The sequence below is a fragment of the Leptosomus discolor genome, chromosome 5, assembly GCF_034619465.1.
Source record: "Leptosomus discolor isolate bLepDis1 chromosome 5, bLepDis1.hap2, whole genome shotgun sequence".
In the NCBI taxonomy this organism is placed as follows: Eukaryota; Metazoa; Chordata; class Aves; order Leptosomiformes; family Leptosomidae; genus Leptosomus; species Leptosomus discolor.
Window position 1 is genome coordinate 37,829,275 of NC_141395.1, and position 16,120 is coordinate 37,845,394.

The 16,120-nt window shown below is 41.3% G+C and overlaps 1 protein-coding gene across 19 annotated transcripts in view; it reads left to right on the forward strand.

Moving 5' to 3' along the window:
• Window positions 1-16,120, forward strand: part of MAP2 (microtubule associated protein 2) — a 67,999-nt gene that overhangs the window by 25,240 nt on the left and 26,639 nt on the right. For 2 of the 19 annotated variants that reach the window (XM_086465801.1, XM_086465803.1), the window contains exons 4-6: window positions 9,181-12,987; window positions 13,233-13,439; window positions 13,849-13,983. The exons of 8 other annotated variants lie outside the window; for them this stretch is intronic. In XM_086465801.1, coding sequence (XP_086321927.1) covers window positions 9,181-12,987; window positions 13,233-13,439; window positions 13,849-13,983 — 4,149 coding nt within the window. Of the gene's footprint in view, window positions 1-6,553; window positions 6,812-9,180; window positions 12,988-13,232; window positions 13,440-13,848; window positions 13,984-16,120 lie in introns of all 19 variants that reach the window. 9 more of the 19 variants (XM_086465804.1, XM_086465808.1, XM_086465805.1 and 6 more) reach the window with 7 other exon arrangements.

Below are 16,120 nucleotides of genomic sequence, written 5' to 3' on the forward strand. Positions count from 1 at the left end.
TGTATTTCATGAGAGAAAGGAGTCAGTGGATGTAGGTTTCTTGCTTTCATTTGGCTGCAGAAAAACATTCACATGAGCCTGCCCCCTTTTACTGCTGCAGAAGGTAAGATAGCTAATTTGCCTTATTGAAATTATTTCATTAATTTCAACTACAGTAAAATAGTTTTGCTCAGGAAATGAAATTTTCCCTAGCACCATCTAATCCTTTTATAAGTTATATCTGGTCATGCAGGGCTGATGCGATATTCTCTTGCCAGCTTGGCATTTCCTTTGTGCTGCACACGGTTTAACAATAGTCGGTGTCTTCATGTAAAAATTTTTCTAAATGTTGCAAGGTAGAAGTATGCCTTTGATGGACCGTCTTCCATTTTAAAACAGGCATTTCAGATGAGGCTTTATATACCAAATAGGAATATTTTGCAAACTGAAAGGAACCAAGTGTCCTATAAGAATGGACCCATTACAGTCTTCTTGAAAGACATTTTCAAAAGATACCTGGAAGCTAAAGCAGAATTAGCCTTTGTGAGAAGTGATTTTAATCTTGGACTTTAGAATACACTGGGGATTTTTCCTATGCTTTGAGATGAAAAAGAACCATTAGAAGGGACTAGAATTACAAGGAAAGGATTTTTCTTGTTGCCAAAATAAAAGTATATCCTCCTTTAAAGACATCATTATCCTGTTAATGAAATTATCTGTAGTAATTTTGAAAATATCTTTATTAAAACTGATAAATAAACAATGTAAATCCGTAATAGCCACAGACATAACAGCCCCAAACAATACTAGACTTTGCACTCCTAATGATTTTGGACCATCACAATATGTATTAAGCATTTTTGCTGTTGTCAGTTACTGTAGTTCTGAGGAGCAGAGGCAGAGCCTGTGTTTTCTTGCCTACAATCCATTCAGAGCTTATAAAGAAGGAAATTTCAGTCTTGTTTGCATCAGTGTAGAGATGTCCTGGGGCTTCATCTTCACTCTTGTCGGCGCATTTTACTTCTGAAGGGCCCTTGGATAACTATGACCTGTAGCTGGAAGGAGACCCTCCCGTTTTGCACATCCTCCTCCTCTGTGTTCTGCTTCTGTTTTTTTTCTCCACAGTGTCTCAGTTCCAGCAGAAGAGGTGGCAAGTCCATCAACCCTTTTCCACTCTTCTCCACAGTAATAAGTGGACTAGTGTGAGGGCACAACGCAAAGAAGCAGGAGTTGTAGTTTTGTATCTTCTCAGGTTTAGGGGGGGGTTGATTCCTGGTCTCTCGCACCCTGAGATATGTCCTCAGCCCTTGTAACTAGCCTTTTGCAAACAGTGAGCCCCCTCAAATCTGTCACTGAATTTTGTAGAAGCTTCTGCGGAGAAGTAGTGCAGGGGTTCTGCATTGCAAGTGGATCAAGGTGCTTCCCTGCAAACTTGCTGCTGGCTCTTAAGTACTAGGGAAAGGTGGGAAGCTCAGATACAGCCCTATATTTAACATTTCCTATTGCAGTGCTCTGCAGAGCTTCCTGCTTGGCAGAAGCAGGTTGCTGACTTAACTTTCCACACCTACCTCTTTTAAGCATGCATAAACTCCTGAATTGGGGGTTGGGTTCCACTACAAGAGTGAAGCAACTCGGTTATCAGTAGTTCAGGCACTCTTGTGCCCTGAAAGAAGTTGTGAGAATTAAACTTAAGTTCCATGGGTGCTATATGTGTATGTGCATAGATGCACATAGCACACCTTCTGTCCTGGCCAGCCTCAGGGCTGTCACAGAAGCTTAAACATGGTTAATCTTTCTTTTGCAGCCCTGTGGTACATACTGGAGCTAGTAATATTGCCACTGATTAATAATTTTTCTTCCTTTTGTGGGTGATTGAGCCTGAAGGGGTTGATACTACAGCATTCTTCTCTGAGTTGGAAGAAATACATGTTATTACTTTACAGGACACTAGCTGCCATGTTGCTGCAGAAAGCAGAGGGTGCTTTGTTTGAAGGCACAGATGTTGTCTTTGTCATGGTGTGCTATAGAAAGAAACTTAAAATTTCCTGTTATTTGCCAGGAGGAACCTTAGAGCTTTTACAGATGGAATTGGTTTGGATAAAAATTGCTTTCCCAGACTTGGGTAATGGTAGTTACAGCAGCATTCATGAGCCGTCTTGGTTTTGGGTCACATACCGAGATCTGGTTAATATCTGTTACACTGTGTTAAAGCCTTGCTTTCTGACTCAGTGTTTTGGATCTGAAAGTTTTGGAGGCTGTGGGGAAACTTTTAAGTTGTAACTGCCTGGTGAAAGGCCAGGGACACCAGGCATGGACTTGCTCTTGAAGGTAATAGGAAATCCAGTGGGGTAGCTACAGCTGCTAAAGGCACAACTGCCAGTTGTCATACACAGACAATGGGCTTAAACATATTTTTTCTAGTACTAGATGTTTAATTTTTCATAGCTTTATTGATGGTGAGAGAGCACCTTAGCCTGCACAAACTCTCAGGTCTCCCCATTAGGTTTATATGAATCAGATAGTAGGCCAAGTTATTTTTATTGGGCACTATTATTTTTCTTTGTCTTGCAAAAACCAACCCAAGCCCCCCCTCCCTTAGCTGTCAGTAGCTGGTGTAGACCTGAGATGATTACATGATTATCTGCGGTGCTACGGTGATGGGTGAATAAAGCTGTCATTCCAAAGCATTGGCAAACACCAAGGTGGGAGCCAGTTCACCCACAGAAACATGACACAACAGCGTAAAATATAGGACTAACAGAGATTGCTGTGAGCAGTTTTTTGTGGCCTTTATCATTAAAAAAAGTAGCTAGCTATTTGGGGAAGGGGTTTTTTTTTTTGGTTGTTTATGTGTTACTTATTTATAGGGAAAAGAAAGCGGAGAATTTTGAAATAGATATAATGAGAAATAAAACCACCATTGACCAAAGTGTAAGCTCATTTGCTTTTTAATTAAAGGACTTTTTAAAATTTACACTTTCAAGTACTTCACCTGATGACTATGAGGGATACAACTGTGTCGGGATACTTCGGAGTCAGCTGTATAATACATATGAGTATCAGTGCAAGTTGTGAGATGTGGTTTGTGTACAATATGTGTTCCTCTAAATAATGAGTGTATAGTGTTGAAATTCACTTATTCTGATGGTTGGTTTCCCATGTTCACAAACACTGTAGGGAACGCCACGTTACATAGCCCATGTGTTAAAATGCACAGCTGCCTCATTCCTCCATCCTGCATTAACCTGTAGCCTGGCTGGTTTCATCCACTCTTCAGTATGACATAGCGGCTAGTGTTGCTAGTGCATGCATCCATCCTGTCTTGTCTTGTCTTTGTCTGTCTGTCTGTCCTGCAGTTTTTGTCTGTGTGTGTCTATTTGTAGATGAAGGGGCGGAGGATAAGGTGGGACTGCTACACCACTGCCCAGGCTGTGGGCCTGCTGCCAGCAGGGAGTGGCATAAACACCTGGCCCCCTCCATTTCAGTGTCTGTGCCCGATGATGAGCCCTACAATTCAGATGAGGAGTACTATGAACACCCTTTGTTCAGCTCAGAGTGGACTGGCTCTAGTACACGTCCCAGTGCCACAGTGAAGAGCACAGAGGTCTTGTTGGGCCATGATGAAGGTGAACTGAGCATGGTCTCATTTTGTTCCTCTTCCCCTCTACCCACCTGCCATCCATTCCATTATTGGAATCCCATGCCTGGGATTGCTGCTTGCTGGGGAGGGAAACCTAGTTGTGTTTTCTTCCCATGTGGAAGTGACGCCCTTCCAGAGTCTTCATCTCAAAGTGAAGGTGCAGCGTGAGCAACGAATGCAACTTTGGCTCAGTGAAACATGGTCCCTGCTTAACTCAGGGCTCTTAGTCTACTGGCCTGGCTTACAGCAGAAGCAAAAGGAGCAGCTAGTTTGAAAAAGCGTAAGCTAATTCGTTCTTTGTGCCAGAGAATTACTGCCAAGAACAGTGTGCAAAATAGGCCAAAAGGTTTTTACTGGAGGTAAGTCAGTTGATAACACAATGGAGAAAAAAAAACATGTCTACATCAAAGATGGCAGTGGAAGGTCTTTAATTCTCCAGCAGGCAAAGGAAATCAATTTTACCCTGATGTACACAGGTGAGTTCAGGCAATACTGGGTCATGTTTTGTGGATACACCCAGTTAACATTGTGTCAGCTGACTGCAAACAAGGAGAAAAGTTTCTGTGCCCCCTTTTTCTGTGGCCTGAGCACATCAGTAAGTATTGTTTTATCAGTGGGGGTTACATAAAAGTGAAATGGCTTTTGAGGAGTCAAGGGAGAATCTATTTCAGTGACTAACAGGAATGCTGCCTTCTTCTCCAAGGCAAAATAGACCATGTTTCCTCTCACAGCGTTTGACTAGCTCAATCTTGGGACACAGGAGCTGAAGTTAAAAACAGTGCTGAATGTTCCAAAGGTTTGTGTCTTAGGAAGATGGAGGTGTATACCTGACTGGGTCATTTCAAGAATTAACAGGATAATATAGCCTAACACTGCAACAGCACCAGAAAGAGATTAGTGCCAATAACTGAAGATTGTTCTTGTCGGCATGTCTGCTGGAAGCTAGGTGAGCCAGAAAATAACAGGAGTAGCCTTACTATAGCTGGGTGTCTATAGTGGTACTTAGAGCACTCCTGGATTGGTTAATCCATGGGCAGCTTCCTTTTCAGTCATATGCATCTACCTCTGGTGAAAGTGTTAGATCTCAGAACATCTTTGAGGAAGAAAAAAAGGGAAATAACGTGGATCTCAGTGAAAACACAGGCGCTAACTTGCTGCCTGTAAGCTAGCAGCCTGTTTGGCAGTCTGCTGCACAAAGGCAGTCTGTAGGATTCCTTCATTAAGTTAGGGATAACTTTCTACTTCGGTGAGTACTTAGTTTTAATCATGTGGCATTGTGTGGAGTGTCTCAGGAAATGGAGGTGTATACCTGAAATCGCTCAGTAAAATGAGAGGCTTCCATTACAATTTTTAAGTGAAAGGGATGCACATACAAAACTATGTAAAATCGGAAAAAAAAAAGTAAAGCAAACTATTCAAGTCAGGGCCTCTTGTAGCTGGACACCTGCTGTTCTGCCAGGCTGCTTTTAAATCAGCCCATGTGTAAATATCCCTGTAACACTCAGGCATCGGTCCAGTTCTGATTCTGAATCTTCTGGCTTCTGTTCATTTAAGTTAGAGTATCTAAACTTAATTACATTTTTACACGTTGTTATTATTAATGTGTTGTACTTTACATAGTGATATTTTCTCAACCTCAAATACTGTTTGTGTTCCCTAAATGACTTCTTAAAGGCCATAACTGAAGTGGATGGTTGATTGTCTGGTTTTCACTGGCCAATCTCAGAAGAAAAATCAAGCCCTTGTAAAGAGGTTTTATTTTAATACCAAAGGCTGGATACGGTCTCTTCCAGATTCAAAACCACTTTGTTCTAAGTCTGATTCGGCAAAGTCCTTAATCACAAGCACACTTTAAACCCAGGGAGGTCATCAGGTTGACTGCCGCATGGCTGTTGGTGAGCTGCTTGAGTATGTTGCTGAATCAGAAGTCCCACTTAATACTGACTTCTTATCAGAGGGAACACTTAACCAACAGAGCACAGTAATATTCTGTCTGAGTAGCAATGGCAGGAGTACAGTCCAGAATGAAGACTTTTCTAACCATTCTTCTGTCATGGCATGAGTAAAGACTGCTCTTGGTACTACTATGCTGATCCTAACAGCCCATAGGCTGAGTGATGTATTTTAGAAATTCGGATGAACAAGTAGTTATATTGCACTCATTGGTTTGTTTGACTTAATTGGTGATGAGCCTGGGGGCTAGTAGGAAAACAGAAATGAAAATTAAGAGTTCTTGTGTTATAACTGAGATTTTTACATACAGAGTTCAGATACCAGGCAGCCTAAAGGAGAAATTGTTTATAAACTCACTGAGTGTAGGAATCTTGGTTGAATTCTTGCAAAACCATTAGTTATCAGCCATGCACAATGCTTATTAAGACTACAGAAGTGGCTCAATATTTTGCGAAGTCCAGGATTTGTGTGATACATTGACTCGCTGGCATTTAGCAGTCAGTATTGCCAAGTTCAGTGGAAAGGAATTAATACCTCATACATTCCTTCACCTCAGTTGAATGTCTTGTACTGGATTAAACAGCACATTTATCAGAAAACTATCAGTGTACTTTGAGCTCATTGATGCATTGGTGTTGTCAGAGCCATCCATCATTCAATACCATCTCCATTTGCAATGAACATTTGACCCACAGACATCTTTGGTAGAGGTATACCTGTAAAACACTTTCAGCTCTCATCTTACAGCATAGATATGCTTTTCTGGCGAGACAGGTTTTTTTGGTTTGGTTTGGTTTTTTTTTTCCCCTAAGGAAAATTCAGTTCCACAATGGCTAAAATGGGCTGGATACTAGCAGTCCTTTGACACACATAAATCCAAAATGTTCAGAGCTGAAAGTGTTATGTAAAGGCAGTCCTGTTGAGCTGTGTGCTTGGTGTTTACTGTCAGTGTTGATGTTGCCTCCTTTTTCCATCCCCAAGAAGAAGAACCAGTAGAGAGGCCAATGGCTGAGGAAGTGAAACCTGATGCTCTTCCTGGGAAGCAACTGGGGAAAGAGCATGGGCCCATTGAGCCTTTGGACCAGGCAAAGGGACTCTGGGAGGGCCAGTTGGATTCTGGTTTGGAGGCCAAAGTGTGTCATGAAGACAAAGTGCCAAGTGTGGCATCCAGCAGGGACAGTGTAACCACTGTGGCGGAAACACCCCTGAAAGACACATCCCCTTCCTTGGCTGAGGAAGGTGTGTCCTCCTTAGGTTTGCATGTGTTTGCTGCCGGTGAATCCTTCTTCAGCTTTCTCCAGTGCTTTCCAAGGCCGCTTCATTTCCTGTTTTTCCCATTTACTAGTATGACTGCTCTTGTCATTATGTTTGAAGAGTGTAGTAGATGATATGATTGCATAGGTGCTGTATGACAACATGGTTTCCCACCACTGCGGCTGATTCCTGATTTTTTTACTTTGCCATGATAAAATGTGCTTTGCAGCTAAGCTGATTCCTCTGTGTAAGCCTTTTTCCCCCATCTCAGATGTGTTTGCCAGTCACATTGCTAATCTATGTGTATTTTTTTCTTTTCGGTGCAGAGATTCATCTGCTTTTCTTTCAAAAATTAGATTTATTGACTTTTACTATGACATAAAGAGGCTTAAACTGTAGAAATGTTTTCATTTGCAGTGTGCAGGTTTTTTGTTTGTTGGTTGGTTTGTTGGGGTTTTTTTGTGCGTGTGTGCTTCAGCGCATTCTGGTTTAGCTTCCCTAAAGCTAATGCTTCTTATGTCATATCCTTGCCATTCATTGCAGCCCACCCCTCCTCTCCTCCGTCATTGCCAGAACTCTGATTTTTTGTGTGTCTTACCTTGTTACAAATGTTTAACCCTGCTGGAGTGCCCTTCTTAGGCAAAACCTCCATCACTTCCACTGGGATGTTTGCCTTCATAGTGAAGTTTAGCAGTGGGTGCATAGGGTGAAGTTCTGGTCTGCTTACTGAACAAAATATTTACTGCAATCCATTGTCTGATCAGTACATAAGAACTAGGCTTCAAGATTTTCCTTTTAATAGTATTTCTCTTCAGCCAGTGCAATAAGGTGTAAAGACACATTCTGTGGAGTAGTGATGTACCCATTCACTACCTGGCTAAGAAAGGCTGGTGTTCTGGCTGGCCAGATAAAGAATATTCAATTCCTTTGGCAGTCAGAATATGTTTTGATGCCATTGGTATTGTTCATTTGCACTACAGTAAGAGGCACAGTAGGATACATAAAGTCAGTATCTAGCTCTAATTTCTGTGAAACATGGATGACATCAGCTCAATGGCCATGTTTATATACTTCATAGGGTTTGCAATTAAGTCACCAAATGTAAAAACATAAAGGAGTAAAATTACTGTAGCTGTAGACCTCTGTTTTTTCTACCCGTAGAGTTTAGAATGGCTGTTGCTTTTTTAACTAAATGTTAACATATACAACTATTTAAAGAACGACCAATACTTTGATACTAATTGTTCTAAAAAATTCAGATTCATCAGAGCAAAAAGGTGGCTCCATGGACTTTAAATCAGATATGAGGAGATTCAGAGTTGGCCCAATGTTTGTTGTAATAAGCTTTAGAAAGAATTCAAAAAACTTCTTTTACAGATTACTGCAGAAAGTTCTGCCATATTCTGCAGTATCTCTCTTCATGTTTTCCATGATAGGAAGATTTCCATATGATAGGAATCAGTGATTTCCATAGAATATTAAAAAAGAACAAGCTATTAATGATTAAAAAAGCATGTATTAAAAAAACTTAACTAGGTATCATTCCCTAAAAAATATAGTGGCAGACGGTAAGAGTAGCAGTTTTAGTTTCAAATTAACTTAATTAGGGCCTGATCTACAGTTGTTGAAACATGCCAAGTATTCTTTGACCTCAGTTACAGGTAAAGAAGTTACAGGTGGCCATTTTGAAGACCAGACCTTCAAGATCTGGGACTATTAGTAGCTCTGTTGCTGATTTTTCCATACTGGTTTCATGACAGCAGTGAGATTTTTATCATTTGCCAAAGAATGAATGTCAAAAGTTGGTACAAATAAAAAACCAGCCTCTTCTGACGCGTGCAAAGCCTTTTGTATACATTATTTCTTTAGGTTAGGCTGCATGTAGAAGAAAAATGTAAAAAAATATATAGAAATTTCTAACTATGTATGTTTTAAATGTCAGCAACACACGAAGATACTATTGGTTGAACTTAATCTTTCAGACTTTACTAACACGAAACTAACATAAGCTACAGAGTCCAGCAAAGCATACCAATGAAGTGAGGATTACTTGTGGTTTTGCTGTTGTATACAAACCATGAAGATGACGAATTCACATGAAATCATACCATTTCAGTGGTCACATATTTCTATGTGTACAACTCACATTTTCACTATAAAACCTCATATATTGGAAGGAAACTAGGATTTAACACTTCAAAGCAGATTTCTAGGTGGATGGCCTTGCTGCATGTTTGCATCTTTCTCCCTCTCCTTTCCATCATTCATACCAAGATGTTGTTGTAAGCCACATGACTGCCTGCCTGTAAGTGCTTTAAATAATTTTGTTATAAAACTCAAACAAACTACTTCAGATTTACTTGCAGCCACGAAGATGGAATTCCGAGTCCAGGAGGGCACACGCCCTTTCGCAGCAGAACCATTAGACACAAAGCAACATGAATCTGGGAAAGACAGTAAGACTGGTGAGCAACCTAAACATGATGCCTTAGTTCCACAGCCCGCAAAAACAGAGGCTATAGATAAAAAGGATTCACAGAGCAAAGCGAAAGAAAAAATACCTTCACCTCTATCAGAACAGATCTTGGAAACTGATTCACAAAAGAAAGGGGAAGCCTGTTTTGCAGAACCTGCTGCCAAGCCTCCTGCTTCTCAAGAACAAAAGGACTTGTCATCTGAAATGCCTAAAGGGAGCAAAACAGAAGAAAGGACTGCAGAAGTGCCCTCATCATCCAACCAAATTATGTCCCTGAAATTTAAAGACGACCTTAAAGGTGTTCAAGATCTTGCCATCAGCCGTGGTGAAAGTTCTCTATTGCTATCAGAACCCAAGGCAGAAGCAGACAAAAGTGAAATTTCTTCAGGCCCATCTCCTGCTGTCCCCCAGGAGCTTCCACTCAAAGACAGTTCCAAAACGAAACAGGAACCCACTGACCAACTGTTTGCCAAAGATCTCACTAAAGATGAACAGATCCACAGAGACAGGACACTAGCTCTGCACGAAGTCTCAGCAGTAACTCTAGATGGCCTGAAAACACCAAGCATACAGAAAATCCCTGTGTGGGGGGAGGAAAAGGACATGACCAAGGATGAGAGTGATGAGGAAGAAAGGTATGACTTCTATGATAAAGGGGAGGCTCAAATATTAGATGATGGCAGATTTACCAGAAAACCTGAAGTTAAGACACTTCCCCTAGATAAAGCAGACTTTCAAAAGGATGGTGAAGCTAAAAAGTCACCCGATATTCTCAAAGCAGAAAAAGAAATGGACCAAAGTGGGCTCCCAGCAATGGTAGACATGAAAAAGGAGGTGCAGCTAGGCACACAGGTACCCCCAGCGCAGTTAAGCCATGAACTGACCCTTGAGAAAACAGTAGAGCACCCTGATACCACTCAGTTATCCAGAGTAACAGAGAAAGCCCCTGAGTCACCAAGTTTAACCACTGACAAGACTCCTACTCTAGAAGCTTCTCGAGAGAAAGATGTTAAAAAAGATACCAAAGAGGATAAGACAAGTGCTTCAGCTCCTCATCAAATGAAAGAAGAGAAGGATCAGTCGGGAATGTCGAAGTATTTTGAAACCTCTGCTCTGAAAGAGGAAGCCTTCAAAGCAGATGCTCTGAAACAAGGCAGTGATTACTATGAGCTAAGTGACACTAAAGAGAGTGTGTATGAGCCTTATCAGACAGATCGTCTAATACCTGAAGACAAAGAGGAAGAAGAATTACAGACAGAATTGGATCAGCAGAGTATGCCTGCTCATGAAATAGGGTACAGTACCCTGGCTCAGAGCTTTACACCAGACAAATCTGAAGAACCAAGTTCCCCAACAGAAAGAATGTTCACTATTGACCCCAAAGTCTATGGGGATAAGAGAGAACTCCACAGTAAAAATAAAGATGACCTTACTCTGAGCAGGAGCCTGGGACTTGGGGGGAGATCCGCAATTGAACAGAGAAGTATGTCTATTAACTTGCCCATGTCCTGCCTGGATTCAATAGCTCTAGGATTTAGCTTTGGTCGTGCACATGATCTTTCTCCACTCGCTTCAGATATTCTAACTAACACTAGTGGGAGTATGGATGAAGGTGATGACTACTTGCCAGCAACCACACCAGCAGTGGAGAAGGCCCCCTGCTTCCCCATTGACAGTAGAGAAGAAGATGAACACATTGAAAAAGAAAAAGCAATGGCAGAAGAAAAAGTCCAGCCTGATACCTTGGCCGAATCACCTTTCCTGGCCAAAGATTATTACAAAAATGGAGCTGTCCTGGCTCCTGACCTGCCTGAAATGTTAGACTTAGCAGGAACAAGATCTAGATTAGCCTCCATGAGTGCAGATGCTGAAGTGGCACAAAAGAAGTCAGTTCCTTCTGACACTGTTGTGGAAGACAGCAACACAGCCCTGCCACCTGTGACAGATGAAAACCATGTAATGCTAAAAGCTGAAAGTCAGCTAGAAGACTTGGGCTACTGTGTTTTCAATAAGTACACAGTCCCACTCCCTTCTCCAGTTCAGGACAGTGAGAACGTAACGAGTGAAACCTGTCCCTTTTATGAAGGCACAGATGAAAAACTGAAACGTGGCCTAGCTCCTGACCTGTCTTTAATAGAAGTGAAGCTGGCAGCAGCTGAAAAATCAAAAGATTTCCTTAGTGAAAAAGACTTAGGTCAGCGTGCCACTGGTGAGTCCGTTCTGGCAAGGGACTTTGAGCAGGAGAAAAAAGAGAAGCTGGATACTGTGCTAGAAAAAAGTGAAGATCAAGTTGCCTCCAAAGAGGTCTCTCCCATTAAAGGTGCAGAGACAGAAAAGACAAGACCTGAGGCAATCTTAGAAATGAAAGAAGAAAGCGTGGCTGATAAAGTTCATGTAACTGATGATACCATGTATGACAGAATATCGGCTTCAGAGATAGCAATAGAAAAGGACACTGTTTCTTTGTTGATGGAGAAGGAGAAGACTCTTAGCGTTGTTCCTGAAATAGCCGAAATAGAAGCTCCAATTAGACCAGATTACAATGCTATAAAGCACGATTTGGAAGTGGCTGCAAGGAGAGCTGACCAAGAATATCAGAGTCAGTTAGATGCTAAGATCAGTGAGGTTGTTTCTCTCCCTTCAGGGAAGGGCAAAGCCTCTGTTAAAAGAGCAGAGCCTGAACTGAAAGACACTCAACAGAAAGATCAGACTATCTTGTCCAGAGAAGCAAAGGATGCAGATGTACTTTCCAAGACTGAGCCTAGTTATGTGAAAGACGGTAGCAAGCTGTCGGAAACAGAAATTAAGGAAAAAGTAACTAAGCCCGATCTGGTACATCAAGAGGCAGTTGATAAAGAGGAATCTTATGAATCTAGTGGAGAGCATGATCAAGCCCAAGAAGGCTTGAATGGAGAATCCTTGAAACCAGAGGATATCAAAGCAGAACCTCCAAAACCTCCCGTGTCTGGGGAAGAGACGCCTGCACAGTTACCAGCAAAGGAGCCATCTATGGAGCTCTTCCTTCCAAAAGCTGAGCCTCTCCAGGAAGAGCATGCTGAGATTCAGATGGAGAGCATACCACAGCCTGCAGAAGGAGCTGAAAAGATTCCTGATACAGCTGTGAAACCTATGGAAATCCAAAAGCCACTGCCATGTGAAGTGACAGCTGGGGCCGCAAAAGGGGAAGAACATGAGGAAGAAGAGGTAGAAGTAGAGCAAGAAGAAAAAGAAGAGGATAAACAGCATCTTACATCAGAAATGACCCCAGAAATAGACTTTGGGAAACCTACTGCTGAAGAAATGCTAGTCAAGGGTAGCCCAGAAGCACTGCCTGAACTGAAAGGCATTATTGAATCAGTGGTGACAGTAGAGGATGACTTTATCACAGTGGTGCAGACAACAGTTGATGAGGGTGAATCTGCTTCTCACAGTGTGCGCTTTGCTGCTACCCAGCAGGAAGACATCGAAACAGGGGACTCCCAGGCTGAAGAGGAGCTAGAGGTTGAAGAAATGGCTGACATTCAAGTTGAGCCCAAGGAGGGCTCCCCAGAAGCTCCTGCTTCACCCCAGAGAGAAGAAATCCTGCTCACCGACTACAAGACAGAGACATGTGATGATTACAAAGATGAAACAACAATTGATGACTCCATCATGGACACAGACAGTCTCTGGGCAGATACTCAAGGTGTGCATTATCCTTTCTGTTTTGTCTGTTAAATATTTTTTCTTCCAAATCATAATGATCAAAAAGCAAAATTATTATAGCTATAATAGTAATCTCAGCATGTCTCAGAAAAATGGTAAAATAGTCTGCCTTTTTTTATTAATCCATCTGCTCTGTCTTCAACTATTTTTCCCTGCTCCACCACAGTATTGTTAACATTTTTACTAATCTTTTGTTTGTTGTTATAATTTGCTCTGATCCTACAGATGATGATAGGAGCATCATGACTGAACAGTTAGAGACTGTTCCTAAAGAGGAGAAGGCAGAGAGAGAATTGAGAAGATCATCTCTTGATAAGCATAAAAAAGACAAACCTTTTAAAACTGGGAGAGGCAGGATTTCTACTCCTGAAAGGAAAATAGCTAAAAAGGAACCTAGCACACTCTCCAGAGATGAAGTGAGAAGGAAAAAAGGTTCATTTAACACTCCCTATTACAGTTTTTTTTTTTAATTTTTTTTTAACTGTTGTACAGTACTATCTGGTTACTCTGTTGTAGATGACGTGCACCTTAACAGTATTAACAGTAGTGCTTTTTAATGAGATATTGTACAGATATTTGAAAAGCCATGTGCAAGGCTCACTGCTCCACCGGTCCTGTTTCACTGTAGGCATCCCCACTGATCACTGGCTAACACATCTGAGGTTAATGCACCAGTGCTCCGCCTCTTCTGACTTAGGATTTGTTCACCCTAGTAGAAGCGACGTGTCGAGTTGGAGTTGTGGAGCAGTGGGCCTGCCACTTGGTGTATTGTCATATGAAACTGTTTGCTGGTTTTTTTCCTGATTCTATGTTTTTGTGTTTTTTTTTTTTTTGTCCATAGCAGTGTATAAGAAAGCTGAACTTGCTAAAAAAACTGAAGTTCAGGCCCACTCTCCCTCCAGGAAAATCATTTTAAAACCTGCTATCAAATATACTAGACCAACTCATCTCTCCTGTGTTAAACGGAAGCAGACAGGTGACTGCATTCTGTTCAGTTATGCAATGTGGCTGGCAAACATAGACATTTATTTTCTTTTAAAATCTCATGGCTATAGCAGCTTCTCTATTTTTTTATTTTTTCCTTCAAGAATATCAGTCTTCACAAATAGTATTGCTTTTTTAGTGTTTTGTATCATTTTTCTTTTCGTCTTTCTTTCCTGATATTTGTTTCTTTATTTAATGGAGGCCGTGATCATGTATGCTTTCATTGCTTGGACCTCCAAGTGCTGTTATTGTAACTTGGCATCATGGTTATAGTGTGGTGTTATAGGAATCTCTACTCATCATTTTGTTGTGTGGCTTGTTGGTTTTGGTTTTGTTTTTTTTTTTAATTACGCTTTTTTTTTTCTGGTGGGAAAATGTTGACAGCTTAAACCATAGTGTGCATTTCCATTATTTTGCTTTTTTACTCTCATGCGTAATAAGAAGTGTTTCAGACTTCTATTTTGTTAGTTGATGTTATCTGCATTGACAGTTCCCAGTCTATCACTGATGTTTATGCTGTACAGTCAAAATCCACAGGGAGAATCCAGCCACATGCAGCATGAAGCTGAGAAGAAATCTGGGCTAACACCACGAATGCATTCCAAGCAAAAATCTTAATATTTGGTAGAGGAAGATGAAACAATGAAACAAATGAATGCTGTTACATCTTGATAGGTGTATAATTATTTAGAGGACCAAAAAGAAACTTTCAGCGTTTTCATCATATTATTTGTTGTTACTGTGAGTTCAGGGTGGAATGAATGAACATCTTCAGTTTTCTGGTGATCTTAAAAAAAAAAAAAAAAAAAAAAAAAATATTTGCTAAAAGCGGCCAGGTTTTCTGTCAGGTAACATAGCTGCATGCTGCAGTGCAGTTGTTCATGAGTGAAACTAGGGCTATTAAGAGAATAACCATATACAGCAATGCCTAACTACATAGGCCTCTTCTCATGGCTTGGAAATTAAGGACAGGATTTATTACCCATGCTGTAGATAAACAGTACAATAGCAAAAATGTTCCTAAGAAGTCATTCCCATCCACTTTTGCACCAATTAGTCACTCCGGTTCTAAATTTAGACCAGTCTCAGTATGGAGTCTGACTACAGTAAAAGGATATTTATGTGAGGATAGCTTTAATATAATGCCTCAACTGTATGAAATGTGTATTGTCTCCTGGTTGTAGTCCATATGGACAACAGAATGAAATACTCGGTCCCATCGCCTTACTCCTGTGAGGGAATCTGGTCCTTTTACTTCCCCCTCCCCCACCTCCGCCCTGAGAAATGCAGTCAGGGAAGGACAGGCTGATCCAGACCCCTCTGTGTTTCAGGGGTGGCTACTCCTCAGTTTGCAGTCTCTAGGCTGTCCTAATTTGCACTCTGGACCAGAACTACCCAAGAGTGAGGAATTTTAAAAAAGGATTAAAACAACTCTTATTGCTACCTCTTGCTGTTTGCATAATCAGCTCAGAAGTTACGACCCATAATTCACATATTCTTTCAAAAGACCCAGGGGGGTCCATAAACAGTGGAAATGGGGAGGAAAAAAGTGTCAGGTTTGTAATGTTCTCAACTTAGTCTACAATTCTATAGCCTTGTGGTCAGTGCTGTCTTGCCCTCATGTGCTTTACCACTAATTCCTTTGAACTCTTCCGCCTAGTGTCCCGGAGAGGCCTGAGTCACACCAATAGACATGCATAAGGAAACCTGCCCAGTGCCTTAAGTGTGTGCTGCCTGGCAACCGTCAGAGCTTTTTCTCTCTCATTCCAATACGTAGTGAAGCAGGGGTATTAGTCAAAGTGAAAAACATGAAAATGACCTCCCAGTACATTTAAATCCTGAGATGGAGAGCAACCAAAATGATGGACCCAGATTGATCATAAAATTTTCAGTAGTGTGGGTTGAACTTTGAGATTTGGGCTCTAAAGCAGAGGAGCTTGAACCACACCACAAAGTGAACAAAAATATCTCCTAGAATGTTTCACCATACTCAGTGTTGCTGGAAAATTCACACTATCCCTTATTTTCTTCTATGTCACCTTTTTATACTTACTGATGGGACTTGAGGGGAGGCCATGAGAAAGAGTGCAGTGCTATGTGATATCCTAAGAGTGTAGGCGGCCATATGT